The following is a 16,901-nucleotide window of genomic DNA, read 5'->3' as shown; positions in this document are numbered from 1 at the left end:
GAAATCTAATTTTCCATATATTAATGTAGCAACTTCTAATTTGTTTTTATGCGATCTTATCTAATCTATGTTAGTTCTTTTGTCTTTAACCTTTCTGTGTCAATTTGTTTTTGACTTACCTTTTCTTAGATCCCATATATTTAGATTGTATCTTTTTTTATAGATTTTATTTATATATTTTTCTCTACATGGGTCTTTGTTGCTGCACACAGGTTTTCTCTAGTTGTGGGGAGCAGGGGTTATTCTTTTTTTTTTTTTTTTTTTGCGGTACGCAGGCCTCTCATTGTTGTGGCCTCTCCCATTGCAGAGCACAGGCTCCGGACACGCAGGCCCAACAGCCATGCCTCACGGGCCCAGCTGCTCCGTGGCATGTGGGATCTTCCCAGACTGGGGCACGAACCCGTGTCCCCTGCATTGGCAAGCAGACTCGCAACCACTGTGCCATGAGGGAAGCCCCTGGGGGGGGCTACTCTTCATTGCGGTGTATGGGCTTCTCATTGTGGTGTCTTCTCTTGTTGCAGAGCATGGGCTCTAGGTGCACAGGTTTCAGTAGCTGTGGCACATGGGCTCAGTAGTTGTGGCTCCTGGACTGTAGAGCTCAGGCTCAGTAGTTGTGGTGCACGGGCTTAGTGGCGTCACGGCACGTGGAATCTTCCCGGACCAGGGCTCGAACCTGTGTCCCCTGCACTGGCAGGTGGATTCTTAACCACTTAGCCACCAGGGGATTCCCCAGATTGTGTTTTTAAAATCATGTTCTCATTGTTTTTCTATTTTATTTAAAAAGTTAAACTTTTATCTAAGTAGCTAAATATTGGTTATCAAAACTGGTATGTTTGATTTTTTTAAAAATTAGTTTCTGCTTTATAACAAAGTGAATCAGTCATACATATACATCTGTTCCCATATCCCTTCCCTCTTGTGTCTCCCTCCCTCCCATCCTCCCTATCCCACCCATCCAGGCAGTCACAAAGCACCGAGCTGATCTCCCTGTGCTATGCGGCTGCTTCCCACTATCTATCTACCTTATGTTTGGTAGTGTATATATGTCCATGCCTCTCTCTCGCTTTGTCACAGCTTACCCTTCCCCCTCCCCATATCCACAAGTCCATTCTCAAGTAGGTCTGTGTCTTTATTCGGGTTTTACCCCTAGGTTCTTCATGACATTTTTTCCCTTAAATTCCATATATATGTGTTAGCATACAGTATTTGCCTTTCTCTTTCTGACTTACTTCACTCTGTATGACAGACTCTAGGTCTATCCACCTCATTACAAATAGCTCAATTTCGTTTCTTTTTATGGCTGAGTAATAGTCCATTGTATATATGTGCCACATCTTCTTTATCCATTCATCCAATGTTAGACACTTAGGTTGTTTCAATCTCCAGGCTATTGTGAATAGAGCTGCAATGAACATTTTGGTACATGTCTCTTTTTGAATTATGGTTTTCTCAGGGTATATGCCTAGTAGTGGGATTGCTGGGTCATATGGTAGTTCTATTTTTAGTTTTTTAAGGAACCTCCATACTGTTCTCCATAGTGGCTGTACCAATTCACATTCCTACCAGCAGTGCAAGAGTGTTCCCTTTTCTCCACACCCTCTCCAGCATTTATTGTTTCTAGATTTTTTGATGATGGCCATTCTGACTGGTGTGAGATGATATATCATTGTAGTTTTGATTTGAATTTCTCTAATGATTAATGATGTTGAGCATTCTTTCATGTGTTTGTTGGCAGTCTGTACATCTTCTTTGGAGAAAATGTCTATTTAGGTCTTCTGCCCATTTTTGGATTGGGTTGTTTGTTTTTTTGTTATTGAGCTGCATGAGCTGCTTATAAATTTTGGAGATTAATCCTTTGCCAGTTGCTTCATTTGCAAATATTTTCTCCCATTCTAAGGGTTGTCTTTTGGTCTTGTTTATGGTTTCCTTTGCTGCGCAAAAGCTTTTAAGTTTCATTAGGTCCCATTTGTTTATTTTTGTTTTTATTTCCATTTCCCTAGGAGGTGGGTCCAAAAGAATCTTGCTGTGATTTATGTCATAGAGTGTTCTGCCTATGTTTTCCTCTAAGAGTTTGATAGTGTCTGGCCTTACATTTAGGTCTTTAATCCATTTTGAGCTTATTTTTGTGTATGGTGTTAGGGAGTGATCTAATCTCATACTTTTACATGTCCCTGTACAGTTTTCCCAGCACCACTTACTGAACAGGCTGTCCTTTCTCCACTGTACATTCCTGCCTCCTTTATCAAAGATAAGTTGACCATATGTGCGTAGGATTATCTCTGGGCTTTCTATCCTGTTCCATTGATCTATCTTTCTGTTTTTGTGCCAGTACCACACTGTCTTGATTACTGTAGCTTTCTAGTATAGTCTGAAGTCAGGGAGCCTGATTCCTCCAGCTCCATTTTTCGTTCTCAAGATTGCTTTGGCAATTCGGGGTCTTTTGTTTTTCCAAACAAATTTTGAAATTTTTTGTTCTAGTCCTGTGAAAAATGCCAGTGGTAGTTTGATAGGGATTGCATTGAATCTGTAGATTGCTTTGGGTAGTAGGGTCATTTTCACAATATTGATTCTTCCAATCCAGGAGCATGGTATATCTCTCCATCTATTTGTATCATCTTTAATTTCTTTCATCAGTGTCTTATAATTTTCTGCTTAGAGGTCTTTTGTCTCCTTAGGTAGGTTTATTCCTAGATATTTTATTCTTTTTGTTGCAGTGGTAAATGAGAGTGTTTTCTTGATTTCACTTTCAGATTTTTCATCATTAGTGTATAGGAATGCCAGAGATTTCTGTGCATTAAATTTGTATCCTGCTACTTTACCAAATTCATTGATTAGCTCTAGTAGTTTTCTGGTAGCATCTATAGGATTCTCTATGTATAGTATCATGTCATCTGCAAACAGTGACAGCTTTACTCCTTCTTTACTGACTTGGATTCCTTTTTTTTCCTTTTCTTCTCTGATTGCTGTGGCTAAAACTTCCAAAACTATGTTGAATAAGAGTGGTGAGAGTGGGCAGTCTTGTCTTGTTCCTGATCTTAGTGGAAATGGTTTCAATTTTTCACCATTGAGGACGATGTTGGCTGTGGGTTTGTCATATATGGCCTTTATTATGTTGAGGAAAGTTCCCTCTATGCCTACTTTCTGCAGGGTTTTTATCATAAATGGGTGTTGAAAGGTTTCTCTGCGTCTATTGAGATGATCATATGGTTTTTCTCCTTCAATTTGTTAGTATGGTGTATCACGTTGATTGATTTGTGTATATTGAAGAATCCTTGCATTCCTGGAATAAACCCCACTTGTTCATGGTGTATGATCCTTTTAATGTGCTGTTGGATTCTGTTTGCTAGTATTTTGTTGAGGATTTTTGCATCTATGTTCATCAGTGATATTGGCCTGTAGTTTTCTTTCTTTGTGACATCCTTGCCTGGTTTTGGTATCAAGGTGATGGTGGCCTCATAGAATGAGTTTGGGAGTGTTCCTTCCTCTGATATTGTTTGGAAGAGTTTGAGAAGGATGGGTGTTAGCTCTTCTCTAAATGTTTGATAGAATTCGCCTGTGAAGCCATCTGGTCCTGGGCTTTTGTTTGTTGGAAGATTTTTTATCACAGTTTCAATTTCAGTGCTTGTGATTGGTCTGTTCATATTTTCTATTTCTTCCTGATTCAGTCTTGGCAGGTTGTGCTTTTCTAAGAATTTGTCCATTTCTTCCAGGTTGTCCATTTTATTGGCATAGAGTTGCTTGTAGTAATCTCTCATGATCTTTTGTATTTCTGCAGTGTCAGTTGTTACTTCTCCTTTTTCATTTCTAATTCTATTGATTTGAGTCTTCTCCCTTTTTTTCTTGATGAATCTGGCTAATGGTTTATCAATTTTTTTTATCTTCTCAAAGAACCAGCTTTTAGTTTTATTGATCTTTGCTATCGTTTCCTTCATTTCTTTTTCATTTATTTCTGATCTGATCTTTATGATTTCTTTCCTTCTGCTAACTTTGGCGGATTTTTGTTCTTCTTTCTCTAATTGCTTTAGGTGAAGGGTCAGGTAGTTTACTTGAGGTGTTCCTGTTTCTTAAGGTGGGATTGTATTGCTATAAACTTCCCCCTTAGAACTGCTTTTGCTGCGTCCCATAGGTTTTGGGTCATCGTGTCTCCATTGTCATTTGTTTCTAGGTATTTTTTGATTTCCTCTTTGATTTCTTCAGTGATCACTTCGTTATTAAGTAGTGTATTGTTTAGCCTCCATGTGTTTGTATTTTTTACAGATCTTTTCCTGTAATTGATGTCTAGTCTCATAGCATTGTGGTCGGAAAAGATACTTGATACAGTTCCAATTTTCTTAAATTTACCAACGCTTCATTTGTGACCCAAGATATGATGTGTCCTGGAGATGGTTCCATGAGCACTTGAGATAAATGTGTATTCTGTTGTTTTTGGATGGAATGTCCTATAAATATCAATTAAGTCCATCTTGTTTAATGTATCATTTAAAGCTTGTGTTTCCTTATTTATTTTCATTTTGGATGATCTGTCCATTGGTGAAAGTGGGGTGTTGAAGTCCCTACTATGAGTGTGTTACTGTCGATTTCCCCTTTTATGGCTGTTAGTATTTGCCTTATGTATTGAGGTGCTCCTATGTTGGGTACATAAATATTTACAATTGTTATATCTTCTTCTTGGATATATCCCTTGATCATTATGTAGTGTCCCTCTTTGTCTCTTCTAATAGTCCTTATTTTAAAGTCTATTTTGTCTGATATGAGAATTGCTACTCCAGCTTGCTTTTGATTTCCATTTGCATGGAATATCTTTTTCCATCCCCTTAGTTTCAATCTGTATGTGTCTCTAGGTCTGATGTGGGTCTCTTGTAGACAGCATATATATGGGTCTTGTTTTTGTATCCATTCAGCCAATCTGTGTCTTTTGGTGGGAGCATTTAGTCCATTTACATTTAAGGTAATTATTGATATGTATGTTCCTGTTCCCATTTTCTTAATTGATTTGGGTTCGTTATTGTAGGTCTTTTCCTTCTGTTGTGTTTCTTGCCTAGAGAAGTTCCTTTAGCATTTGTTGTAAAGCTGGTTTGGTGGTGTTGAACTCTCTCAGCTTTTGCTTGTCTGTAAACGTTTTAATTTCTCCATCAAATCTGAATGGGATCCTTGCTGGGTAGAGTAATCTTGGTTGCAGGTTTTTCTCCTTCATCACTTTAAATATGTCCTGCCGCTCCCTTCTGGCTTGTCGAGTTCCTGCTGAGAGATCAGCTGTTAACCTTATGGGGATTCCCTTGTGTGTTATTTGTTGTTTTTCCCCTTGCTGCTTTTAATATGTTTTCTTTGTGTTTAATTTTTGACAGTTTGATTAATATGTGTCTTGGCATATTTCTCCTTGGATTTATTCTGTATGGGACTCTCTGTGCCTCCTGGACTTGATTAACTATTTCCTTTCCCATATTAGGGAAGTTTTCAACTATAATCTCTTCAAATATCTTCTCAGTCCTTTTCTTTTTCTCTTCTTCTCCTGGACCCCCCTATAATTTGAATGTTGGTGCGTTTAATGTTGTCCCAGAGGTCTCTGAGACTGTCCTCAGTTCTTTTCGTTCTTTTTTCTTTATTCTGCTCTGCAGCAGTTATTTCACTATTTTATCTTCCACGTCACTTATCCATTCTTCTGCCTCAGTTATTCTGCTATTGATCCCATCTAGAGTATTTTTCATTTCATTTATTGTGTGTTTTTTTTTTTTTTTTTTTTTTGCGGTAGGCGGGCCTCTCACTGTTGTGGCCTCTCCCCTTGCGGAGCACAGGCTCCGGACGCACAGGCTCAGCAGCCATGGCTCACGGGCCTAGCCGCTCTGCGGCATGTGGGATCTTCCCAGACCGGGGCACGAACCCGTGTCCCCTGCATCGGCAGGCGGACTCTCAACCACTGCGCCACCAGGGAAGCCCATTTATTGTGTTTTTAATTGTTGCTTGATTCATCTTTAGTTTTTCTAGGTCCTTCTTAAATGTTTCTTGCATTTTGTCTATTCTATTTCCAAGATTTTGGATCATCTTTACTATCATTATTCTGAATTCTTTTTCAGGTAGACTGCCTATTTCCTCTTCACTTGTTAGTTCTGCTGGGTTTTCATCTTGCTCCTTCACCTGCTGAGTGTTTTTCTTTTTTCTCATTTTGCTTATCTTACTGTGTTTGGGGTCTCCTTTTTGCAGGCTGCAGGTTCGTAGTTCCCGTTGTTTTTGGTGTCTGTCCCCAGTGGCTAAGGTTGTTTCAGTGTGTTTTGTAGGCTTCCTGGTGGAGGGGACTAGTGCCTGTGTTCTGGTGGATGAGGCTCTATCTTGTCTTTCTGGTGGACAGGTCCACCTCTGGTGGTGTGTTTTCGGGTGTCTGTGGCCTTACTATGTTTTTAGGCAGCCTCTCTGCTAATGGGTGGGGTTGTGTTCCTGTCTTGCTAGTTGTTTGGCATAGGGTGACCAGCACTGTAGCTTGCTGGTCGTTGTGTGAAGCTGGGTGCTGGTGTTGAGATGGAGATCTCTGGGAGATTTTTGCCATTTGATATTATGTGGAGCTGGGAGGTCTCTTGTGGACCAGTGTCCTGAAGTTGGCTCTCCCACTTCAGAGGCACAGCACTGACTCCTGGCTGCAGCACCAAGAGCCTTTCATCCACCCGGCTCAGAATAAAAGGGAGAAAAAGTAGAAAGAAAGAATCAGTAGAAGAAAGAACGGAAGGATGGAAGGAAGGAAGGAAGGAAGAAAAAAAAAGAAAGAAAGAAGGGAGGGAGGGAGGAAGGAAACAAAGGAAGAAAGAAAGAGAAAGGGGGGAGGGAGGGAGGGATGAAGGAGGGAAGGTAGGAAAAAGAGAACGAGAGAAGATAAAGTAAAATAGAATAAAGTATGATAAAATATAATAGCGTTATTATAATAAAAAAGTAGTTATTAAAAAATTAAAAACAAAACGAAGCAAATAAAGAAAAAAATAAAGGGACAGATAGAACCCTGGGACAAATGGTGGAAGCAAGGCTATATAGACAAAATCTCACACAGAAGCATACACATACACTTTCACAAAAAGAGAACAAGGGGAAAAAAATCGTAAATCTTGCTCTCAAAGTCCACCTCCTCAATTTGTGATAATTCGTTGTAAAAAGAGGAAAAGGGGAAAACATCTTAGATCTTTTTCTCAAAGTTCACCTCCTCAATTTGGGATGATTCGTTGTCTATTCATGTATTCCACAGACGCAGGGTACATCAAGTTGATTGTGGAGCTTTAATCCGCTGCTTCGGAGGCTGCTGGGAGAGATTTCCCTTTCTCTTCTTTATTCTCACAGCTCCCGGGTCTCAGCTTTTGATTTGGCCCTGCCTCTGCGTGTAGGTCGCCGGAGGGCGTCTGTTCTTCGCTCAGACAGGACCGGGTTAAAGGAGCAGCTGCTTCAGGGGCTCTGGCTCACTCAGGCCGGGGGGAGGGAGGGGTACGGAGTGCAGGGCGAGCCTGCGGCGGCAGAGGCCGGCATGACGTTGCACCAGCCCGAGGTGCACCGTGCGCTCTTCTGGGGAAGCCGTCCCTGGATCCCGGGACCCCAGCAGTGGCAGGCTGCACAAGCTCCCTGGAAAGGGGGCGTGGTCAGTGACCTGCGCTCGCACACAGGCCTCTTGGCGGCGGCAGTAGCAGCCCCAGCGTCCCACGCCCATCTCTGTGGTCCTCGCTTTTCTCCGCGGCTCGCCCCCGTCTCTGGAGCTCCTTTAAGCAGCGCTCTGAATCCACTCTCCTCGCGCACCAGGAAACAAAGAGGGAAGAAAAAGTCTCTTGCCTCTTCGGCAGCTCCAGACTTTTTCCTGGACTCCCTCCCGGCTAGCCGTGGTGCACTAACCCCTTCAGGCTCTCTTCTCGCCGCCAACCCCAGTCCTCTCCCCATGCTCCGACTGAAACCCGAAACCCGAGCCTCAGCTCCCAGCCTCGCCCGCCCCGGAGGCCAAGCAGACAAGCCTCTCGGGCTGGTGAGTGCCGGTCGGCACCGGTCCTCTGTGCAGGAATCTCTCCGCTTTGCCCTGCACACCCCTGTTGCTGTGCTCTCCTTTGCTACTCCGAAGCTTTCCCCCTCCGTCACCCGCAGTCTCCGCCCGCGAAGGGGCTTCCTAGTGTGTGGAAACCTTTCCTCCTTCACTGCTCCCTCCCACTGGTGCAGGTGCCATCCCTATCCTTTTGTCTCTGTTTATTCTTGTTTCTTTTGCCCTACCCAGGTACGTGGGGAGTTGCTTGCCTTTTGGCGGGTCTGAGGTCTTCTGTCAGCATTCAGTAGGTGTTCCGTAGGAGTTGTTCCATGTGTAGATGAATTTCTGATGTATCTGTAGGGAGGAAGGTGATCTCTGCGTCTTACTCTTCCGCCATCTTCCTTAATCAGCTAAGTGTCTTTTCGGTATGTTTGATTGTATTCTGTTATCTTATTTTCTTTTTTTACATGTATCCATGATTTCTTCCTTTTTTTATATGTTGTGCCATATAAATTATATTTTCTTTTACTTAACCTTCTCCAATTAGAACATTTTCATCCCATTAATTATTATTTTTGTTTATTAAACATTAATACAATTTATAAGATACAATTTTCATCTTCCAAAGTAAAACAATATGTATTGATTCCTCCCCCTTTTTTTAAAAATTGGAGTATAGTTGATTTACAACATTGTGTTAGTTTCAGGTGTACAGCAAAGTGAATCAGTTATACATATACATATATTCATTCTTTTTTAGATTCTTTACATATAGGTTATTACAGAATATTGAGTAGAGTTCCCTGTGCTATACAGTAGGTCCTTATTAGTTATCTGTTTTATATATAGGATTCCTCCCTTTTAAAGAGAGTAAAATGAACACAGTTTAGCTGCTTCATCTCCTGGTTTTATTGGTAAAATTTAAAATTTATCATATAATTAATGTTGTTAAATTATACTGTCTACATTATTTTCTTTCAAGAAATATTTATAATAGTTGGATTTTGTTTGATAATTGTACTAACTGCATTTTCTTATACTTAAATAGTTTCAATGCCTTTTGTCAGTCTTCTTTATTAGATTGTCATGTTATTTTGACTTCTTAATTTTAATGAATTTCTCATTAATGATAGCATATTTTAGAGTAATTGTTTAAAAGATAGTTAGCAAATATTAATGAGGACTTTCCTACCTGATAATTTTTCTTTAGGTACCATGGCACATGAACCCTAGATTAGCTTGGCATTTAATTCTTGGCAATAATCTTTCTTTCATTGAAATTCTATAAACTTAATGAGATTTTATGTTGTGGAAAAAAGGCTGAGAAAGGTCAGAATTTTTTTTTGTGCTTCCCACTCATATCACCCATAAGAATATTTTTTGAAATAATTTTGAACTCATAAAAAGTTATAAAAATAGTACAGAGAGTTCCTATGTAGACTTCACCCAGCTCTTCCAGTGATAACACCTTATATACCTATAATAGATCTATTAAAAAATTATAACAGCAAAAACAGTAAATAAATAAAAATAAAAGAAAGATATTTTCCTACAAAAAAAACCCCAGGAAAGTGACATTGGTACAATCCACATAGATTATTCGCTTATCGGCTTTAATCCCTTAAAATGAAGGTATTTATTTATTTACTTATTGTGCTTACTACGTGGAATGTGAGATCTTGTTCCACGACCAGGGATTGAACCCTCACCCCCTGCACTGGAACCACAGTCTTAACCACTGGACTGCCAGGGAAGTCCCTAAAATGATGTTTTTTAATTCTAGATTTATTAATTCAACTATGAATTAAATAAATAAATTTGTTATCAAATACAATAGAATTATTGTAGTTTTGTAAGTTCATTTGTCCCTTTTTTCCTTGTACTCAAAAATTAACTTTTTAGGGGCTTCCCTGGTGGCGCAGTGGTTGAAAGTCCACCTGCGATGCAGGGGACGTGGGTTTGTGCCCCAGTCCGGGAAGATCCCACATGCCGTGGAGCTGCTGGGCCCGTGAGCCATGGCCACTGAGCCTGCGCGTTCGGAGCCTGTGCTCCGCAACGGGAGAGGCCACAACAGTGAGAGGCCCGTGTACTGCAAAAAAAAAAAAAAAAAAAAAAAATTAACTTTTTATAGGTACAAGTCTCATCTCCTCAACTAGATTATCAGTTCTCTAGCGTAAGAAATATACTTGTGTGTATCTTTCACAGTAGATAACATCTAGTTCAATACTGGGATGGGCTATACTTCTCTAATATTTTGTGAAAAAACTATAGCATTTGATGATTGTCTCAGTGTTGGTTGTTTCTGGCTCTGGTCAAGTATCATTGAGGAGGGAAGTCTGATACAAAATGGAAATCACTGGGGAGGGCATTAAGTCATTTTGGCTTGACCACAATGATGCAGGACCTGTAGAATGTAGTGTGCGGAGCTGCTTGACTATCTGAATTGCTACCACCAGGTTTAATGGGTGTAGGATCTCACCCTCTATCCCAGGCAGCCCTCTCCAGTGCTTTTTGAGAATAACTCCATTAAACAATAGATGTGTGCCTGCCACCAAATTTGAATGGATATAAGGCAGACCTTTACTGCTTGCCACACCCAATGGAAACTCCCCTGAAGGGCAATAAGTAGTGTAAGCTTAGTCTGGGATTGCCAGCTGAGTCATGGATTTGTCACCTAGAATGACCAGTAATTTAGAAAAGTATCTAAAAGAAGGTCTAGGCAAGGATATTCTCTCCTCCGTGCACGGGAGAGGCATATTACAAAATAGAGGCTTGTTACAAAATGTTAATACTTTATGGCAAAATTGAAGGTGGCCATGTGGCAGGAGTACTGGACTAAAAGGCAGGAGATTTAAGCTGTCTTCCAGCTCTACAATTAGTTATTCATATGATTTTAGGAAAGTCACACATCCTTTCTGAGTGAGGCATGTAAAATAGAAAATGAAGGGGGGCTGTTAACATTAACACAGTGCTTTACAAAGGGAGCTTGAATGTTGCCTACATCATAATTTACATAATGTGTTAAAATGCTGATTCCTGGGCCTCGCCCCTTACCAACTCAGTCAGAACCTGTGGGCTAAGAGCTAGGAATCTTCAGGTGATTGTTATGTATACTAAAGAATAGGAACAACTAGCTTAGTTCACCTGGAAGGCTCCTTCTAGCTTTAGAATAATCTATAATTCTAATAAACATTTACTAGGTGCTACAGATACTACTTAAAAGGTACAGTTTGATCTTTGTGCTAGTGAGAATTAGTTTGACCCATAGGTTTTGTCTTTTCAGATAACATCTTTGGGATTTTAGGGAACACGGAAATATTGGGAGTCCATTCAGACCGAGTCCCTCAGGATGGTAGCTTTATGGATTCTCCATGGTCTAGGTTTTTTCCTAATTATTGTACAACCAGAAATTCTATCCAGTCTTATCTTTACCGTAGAGTTTAAAGTTTGGAAAATCCAGGTGAAATAGTGTACTCCACAAAGAGAATGCTTCTCTAGGGACCAGATTTTTCATGTCTCCAAAACAAATTTCTCTCCCTTGAACAATCAGGATGGCCAGTAGCCACTTTTGTCCTCCTGAAACCCATGTCCCATTGAAAACTTCCTTATGTCGTCAAGGCCTTCTTCAGGGGAGTAGATACCCTAATCAAGTTAATCTTCCTGCTTTTGGCCAAAGAACTAGTCTATCCCTTGCCAATATGTATTGATTTTATTAGTCAAACTCTCAGAGTTATCGAACCATAGCACCAGAAGTCTGTAACAGTATTCATAGGATATGATTCTAGAAATAATCCTTTTAAGGTTTGGAGCCTAATAGATGCCAATCTGGGAGACATCCATGGATTTTTTTTTTAAATAACTTTTTCATTTTGAAATAGTCTTACACAAGAAGTTGCAAAGATAGTACAGAGTTCCCATGTACTCTTTGATCAGCTTTTCCCAATAAGATTTGTATAACATTGTCAAAATCAAGAAATGAAGATTGGCACAATATTCTCAACTCAACAGCAGATATTATTTAATCTGTTTTTCCACAAAGGATATTAATGAGGAATTATCAGGGTTTTTGAGATGCTGTAATACACTTTACATGATCTTTCTATTACAGTTACAAGCAAGAGACAGAGTAGTGTATTGGATAGAGGAGTTTTGGAGCCAAAGATACAGTTTAATTCCAGACTCTACTGATAACTGGTTGGATAATTTTAGGCAACTTACTTAATTTATCTGAGCTATAGTTTCCTTATCTGTAACATGGGGTAATGAAGCTTATTTTATAGGGTTGAAGTTAGGACTAAATGAGAGGATTAAATGATGAAGATTGAAGGAAAAGCAAGTGTCTGGTATTAATAGGACTGCAATAAGTGGTTCTATACATTTAAAAAATGTATAGAAAATAGTGTTCAGTCTTTTGTGGGTTAATTACTTGTGCACATCTGGTCTTCATACGTAACGTACAGAAAAGCAATGAGTAGAAGTGCTTAAAAATTTTTTTGTCCTTAAATATACCAAACTTCTAGTTATTTTACCAAAACTCCAAGAAGTGTAGAATCATAGAATGTTAGAACTGTAAGAAGAATTAGGTAACCCATAGTCAATCTGCCCCATTAGGAAATCGAAGATCATAGACATCAGAAAAAGAGCAAAGTTACTAAAAAATTAATATTTGGTCTTTGTCCTCAGTTCCTGGCACACTGTTCCTTTAATCCCTGGACTCCCCAGAGTGATGAGTGTGTTTTGCATGCTAATAAGATGACCAGTCGCTGAGGCCCCCAGATTGCTTCAGTATGGAGGCTGGTCAGTCACCAGAAAGACCAAGGCTTGATTAGAAGCTTGGAACTTGTAGCCTACTCCACAGTCTCCAGGAATGGGAGAGGGGTTGGATATTGAGTCATTTACCAACAGCTAATGATTTAATCAATCAAAACTATGTAATGAAACCTTTATAAAAACCCCTAAAAGAAGGGGTTTGGAGAGCTTGCATGTTGGTGAACAGATGAAAGTGCTGGGAGGGTAACACACTCAGAGAGGGCATGGAGGCTCCATCCTCCGGCACTGTAATCTCTTCTGTTTGGCTGTTCCTGAGTTGTACCCTTTATAATAAACAAGTAATAGTAAATAAAACTCTTTCCTGAGTGAATTCTGTGAGTCTTTCCAGCAAATTATCAAACCTGAAATGGGGAGGCAGTAGGCTCGTTGGACAGAAGTGTGGATAGCCTGGGGACCTAATACTCCTAATACTGGTTACTGGCACCACTAGTGAGGGCAGTCTTGTGGGACTGAGCCCTTCACCTGTAGGGTCTGACACGAACTCTGAGTAGTTAGTGTCAGAATTGAATTAAATTGTAGGACACCCAGTTGGTGTCAGAATTGGTTGGTATCAGGAGGAAAAAAAGCCTCCCAATTGCACAGCCAACATGTGGCAAATGGGGACCTGAATTCAGGTCTCTTAACTCTACTACTTACATATAGCAATTCAGATATGAGAAGAATATTGCCCTAACTCTCTTAGACAAAAAAGTACACAGCAGCTGCTGACTGGTAAACTCAGGTTCCTGTACATGAAGAAGGGTGGGTGGCAGGGTGAAATACAATTTCTTCCCTTATTCTGTATCTCAAGACTTATCTAATATTAAACTTTTATCCTGTCTGCCAGGGATTGCAAATTTTTATCCTCCACACTGTCAGAACAAAAATCTTCCAGAGTAAAACTTCCGAAGTGTTGAAGTCATTGTCGTTAACTGCTGGGAGGGTGAAAGTGCTGCCATCAATGACCCCACTGAGGCTGCGTGTAAGGATGTATAACATGCTCAGGTCATTACCAGCCCTAAATGAATGCTTTTGGCTTCTGGAGCCATCTATACTTACCAAGGAAATGGCATCATCTGAAAGTGACCAAGAAAACCCAAGCATGTAGACAGTAAAACTGTTACCTTTTGTGGTCCTCTTTTTATTCAACTCATGTGTTTCACTTTTTCTATTTCCTTCCTTTATTACCCAGTCTTCTCAAAGTCTCCCTCAGTATATTTTGCTTAAGGTTAAGAATCAGGTAAAACCTGTTGTTTATTATCATCAGGGATAGTGGATTTGGTAGTTTTTCTGTTATTCAATAGATTCTTACTCCAATGAAGTGAAGAATGCCACTCAGCTTTCAAGATAATTCAGGATTATCATTGCTCCGTACATCATAAAGTCTATGTGACAAAGTTTGATAAAAATATAGAACCTAAAGAATTCTTTTACTGTTTACTAAAAAAGACATGAGGAGAAAAATTTACCCTCCAGAACAAAATGACTCTTGGTGAACACTGAAAGGAGTAGCTTGTATGTATCATACTTTTGATCTGTGAATATTTTAAATTTGTATGTGCTTATACTCTTATTTCCAATTAAGAATTTGGCACCAATTTAACCTCTGGAAAGTGTATTTTTTTTTCTGTTAAAAAAGCATATTTTATGACCAGAGGAATTGACCCCATGAGAAACGGGAAGTGAGACATAGAAAAATTAGCTCATTGCTAAAGCCTCTGAATATTTCCTCCCAGTTCTTGATATATCTACCCTTTTATTGATGAAATGACAGTGAGGCTCAAAAAATGAAAAGTTAGTCACAATCACCCCTTATGGCTTTTTAAAGATCAAGCCGCTCATGGAGTTTCAAACACTTAAATTATTAATGGCTTCCTAAATAAAAAATGACCTCCACTGGTTTGGGGAGCACTCCCACTGGACTTAGGAGGTAGAGTCTTCGAATTGCTGTGCTCTATTTTGTCATAAACTAGGCAGCTGCTGTGAGTGCGCTGAACTAAGGGATTAACAAATGTCATGTGAGCTGTGGTATACTCTTCTTACCACGCTCTAAAGAACATGTGTTTTTTTTTTTTATAGAAATGGTTGTAAATGACTTAGATTTCTAGGCGAGCCAAGAGCATACTTCATCTGTAGTATAATTGAGACCTTACAGGATAATGGAAAAAAGTAAAAGGAAGAGAATATAGAAGTAAAGCAATTCCCAGAGGTTAGTGTTTTTAGTGGTGTTATAGTGCCATCCCTAGATAGGGGCTTGACTTTGGGAAAATTACAAGACGTGGTTGACTTACTCTATATCCTGGAATTTATATTCAGATTAAAATAAACCTTAAGGAAAGGCCACTTTAAATGTGAAAAAAAAATCACCAAAGAGACACATTTAGCCTGAGGGTGAAATATTTGTGTTCCCTTCGTGGTTTTAGTTTTCTTTGTGCTTTTTTCAGCACTTTGGGGGGTAGAGCAACCAAAATTTCACATAATGTTCCTGGAATGGCTCCACCATAAATGCACAAGCTCCACACACATACTGTGGAAGCTAAGTCAGGTGCACATTGCTATTCCCCTGCCAACCCTGAAATCCTACCTCTTGGAAATAATTCTCTTGATTTAAGCCTTTACCTCATTCACTGGTCTAGAATCTTTTAGTTTAGTGATAGAGATCCAAGTCAGATTAGGTTAAGAGTCAAAGAGAGTTGAATGGTTCAATTCATTGTAAAGTGCAAGGGATGAGTTGGTTTTAGGTAGGGTGACTATGTTCTGGTTTGCCTGAGCCAGTACCAATTTGTGCCTGTTGTCCTGATTCAAGTATTACCAGCAGCCCCTTTTACTCTCTAGTGTCATTGTTTGGGACACAAAATATATGATAACACTAACTTTAGGTCTAGAGTTCAAATGAAATGAGTTCAAAGAATGTGTCAGGATTCTCTTTTTCCCTCCCTGTTTCCTGGCTCTTTGTCCTGTGTTTGGCTTCATCCTCTTATTGGGTTTTCATGGTTGGACACTGGCCATTGGCATCCCCTTCCTCCTGCCCTGCAACTTCCCATCAGTGTCTCTCATGGGCTGCAGCCAGCCAGAAGCCAGTTGAGCCAGGAACTTGTGGGGCTCAGTCCCTTCTGATACAGAGCAAAGCAGGGGCAGCGAGAAGAAAGGACCGAAGAACTGGTACACCTTGATGAGTCATGTGCCCGCAGGCACTGTGTCCAGGAAATATTGATCCAGCCTGAGTCACATACTCACTGTGAAGTGGAGGGATAGGGGATGACCTGTTTGATAGGATATCCTGGAGTGGAGAGTGGACAGTTACACCAAGGATGGGATGCTAGCAGCAAAACATGGAGGTGTTTCCACTGTATCTTCTGACAAAATAGAAGTGCCTCATGGGAAAACAACTGCTTGCAGGCTTATCTATCAGTTCCCTGCCTCTGAATAAGCCTGTTAGATCCTTGTCTGAGCAGGGTTTGAATGGGGTGGGTAAGGAAAGCAAGACATTTTTTGGTGCCTTTGAAGTTGAGGAGCAAGGACAGGGACTCTAGGAGCTGAAGGGTGATTTTACTTAAAAAGAAAATTTCAGGAAAGGAAGACTCAGAGTGCTGCAGAACTGGTTTTCATGATATTACACGGGGCCAACGTTCCCTATTTCTGATTTATTGTGTGTGATAACAGTACCCCTATATCCTTTTCGGTTGTGGTAGAACATGTCGTTTCTTCAGGGAACAACCATCCTAACCTTTGGGTTTCCTTTCCTGGGTCTTAACAGTTCGGAGCTTAATTGTCAGAGTCTGGATTGCTTTTTCTCTTACCCTTTCCATTTTGAAGTTCATGTTGCCTCTTTTTTTACGTTACCAACAAAGGGAGATCATTCTCAAGCTCATTGCTATCAGTTTGTCATTGCCTCATTCAGAAGAGCTTGGCATTCTTTGCCAATGCTTGGGAAACCTGGGCTAAAAGTGCCAACTGGATCATACCAGCCTGTCAACCACTGGAGCTCTCTAGCCCTGTGGAACCTCCTTAAGTTACCCTGTGATCTGCAGTACCTGGCTCCTTAGATGACGTCCAAGACAGAGCCACCAGGATCGGTTCTATCCCTGGGGGTGGAGTGGGAAACATGGGGCTATAG

The 16,901-nt window shown here is 40.3% G+C and overlaps 1 protein-coding gene across 1 annotated transcript in view; it reads left to right on the top strand.

Moving 5' to 3' along the window:
* ADGRG7 (adhesion G protein-coupled receptor G7) overlaps nt 1–13,892 on the top strand; it is a gene marked incomplete at both ends in the record, with an annotated part of 74,940 nt that extends 61,048 nt beyond the window's left edge. The window contains 1 exon segment of the mRNA XM_082624366.1: nt 13,632–13,892. Within this exon segment, the coding sequence (XP_082480492.1) occupies nt 13,632–13,892 (261 nt within the window).
* Nucleotides 13,893–16,901: the final 3,009 nt, after the last annotated feature.

Source organism: Mesoplodon mirus (genome assembly GCF_964341445.2).
Source record: "Mesoplodon mirus genome assembly, chromosome: 6".
Lineage (NCBI taxonomy): Eukaryota > Metazoa > Chordata > Mammalia > Artiodactyla > Ziphiidae > Mesoplodon > Mesoplodon mirus.
Note: the sequence above shows the minus strand (reverse complement) of the source record. Positions and strands in the feature narration are given on the sequence as shown.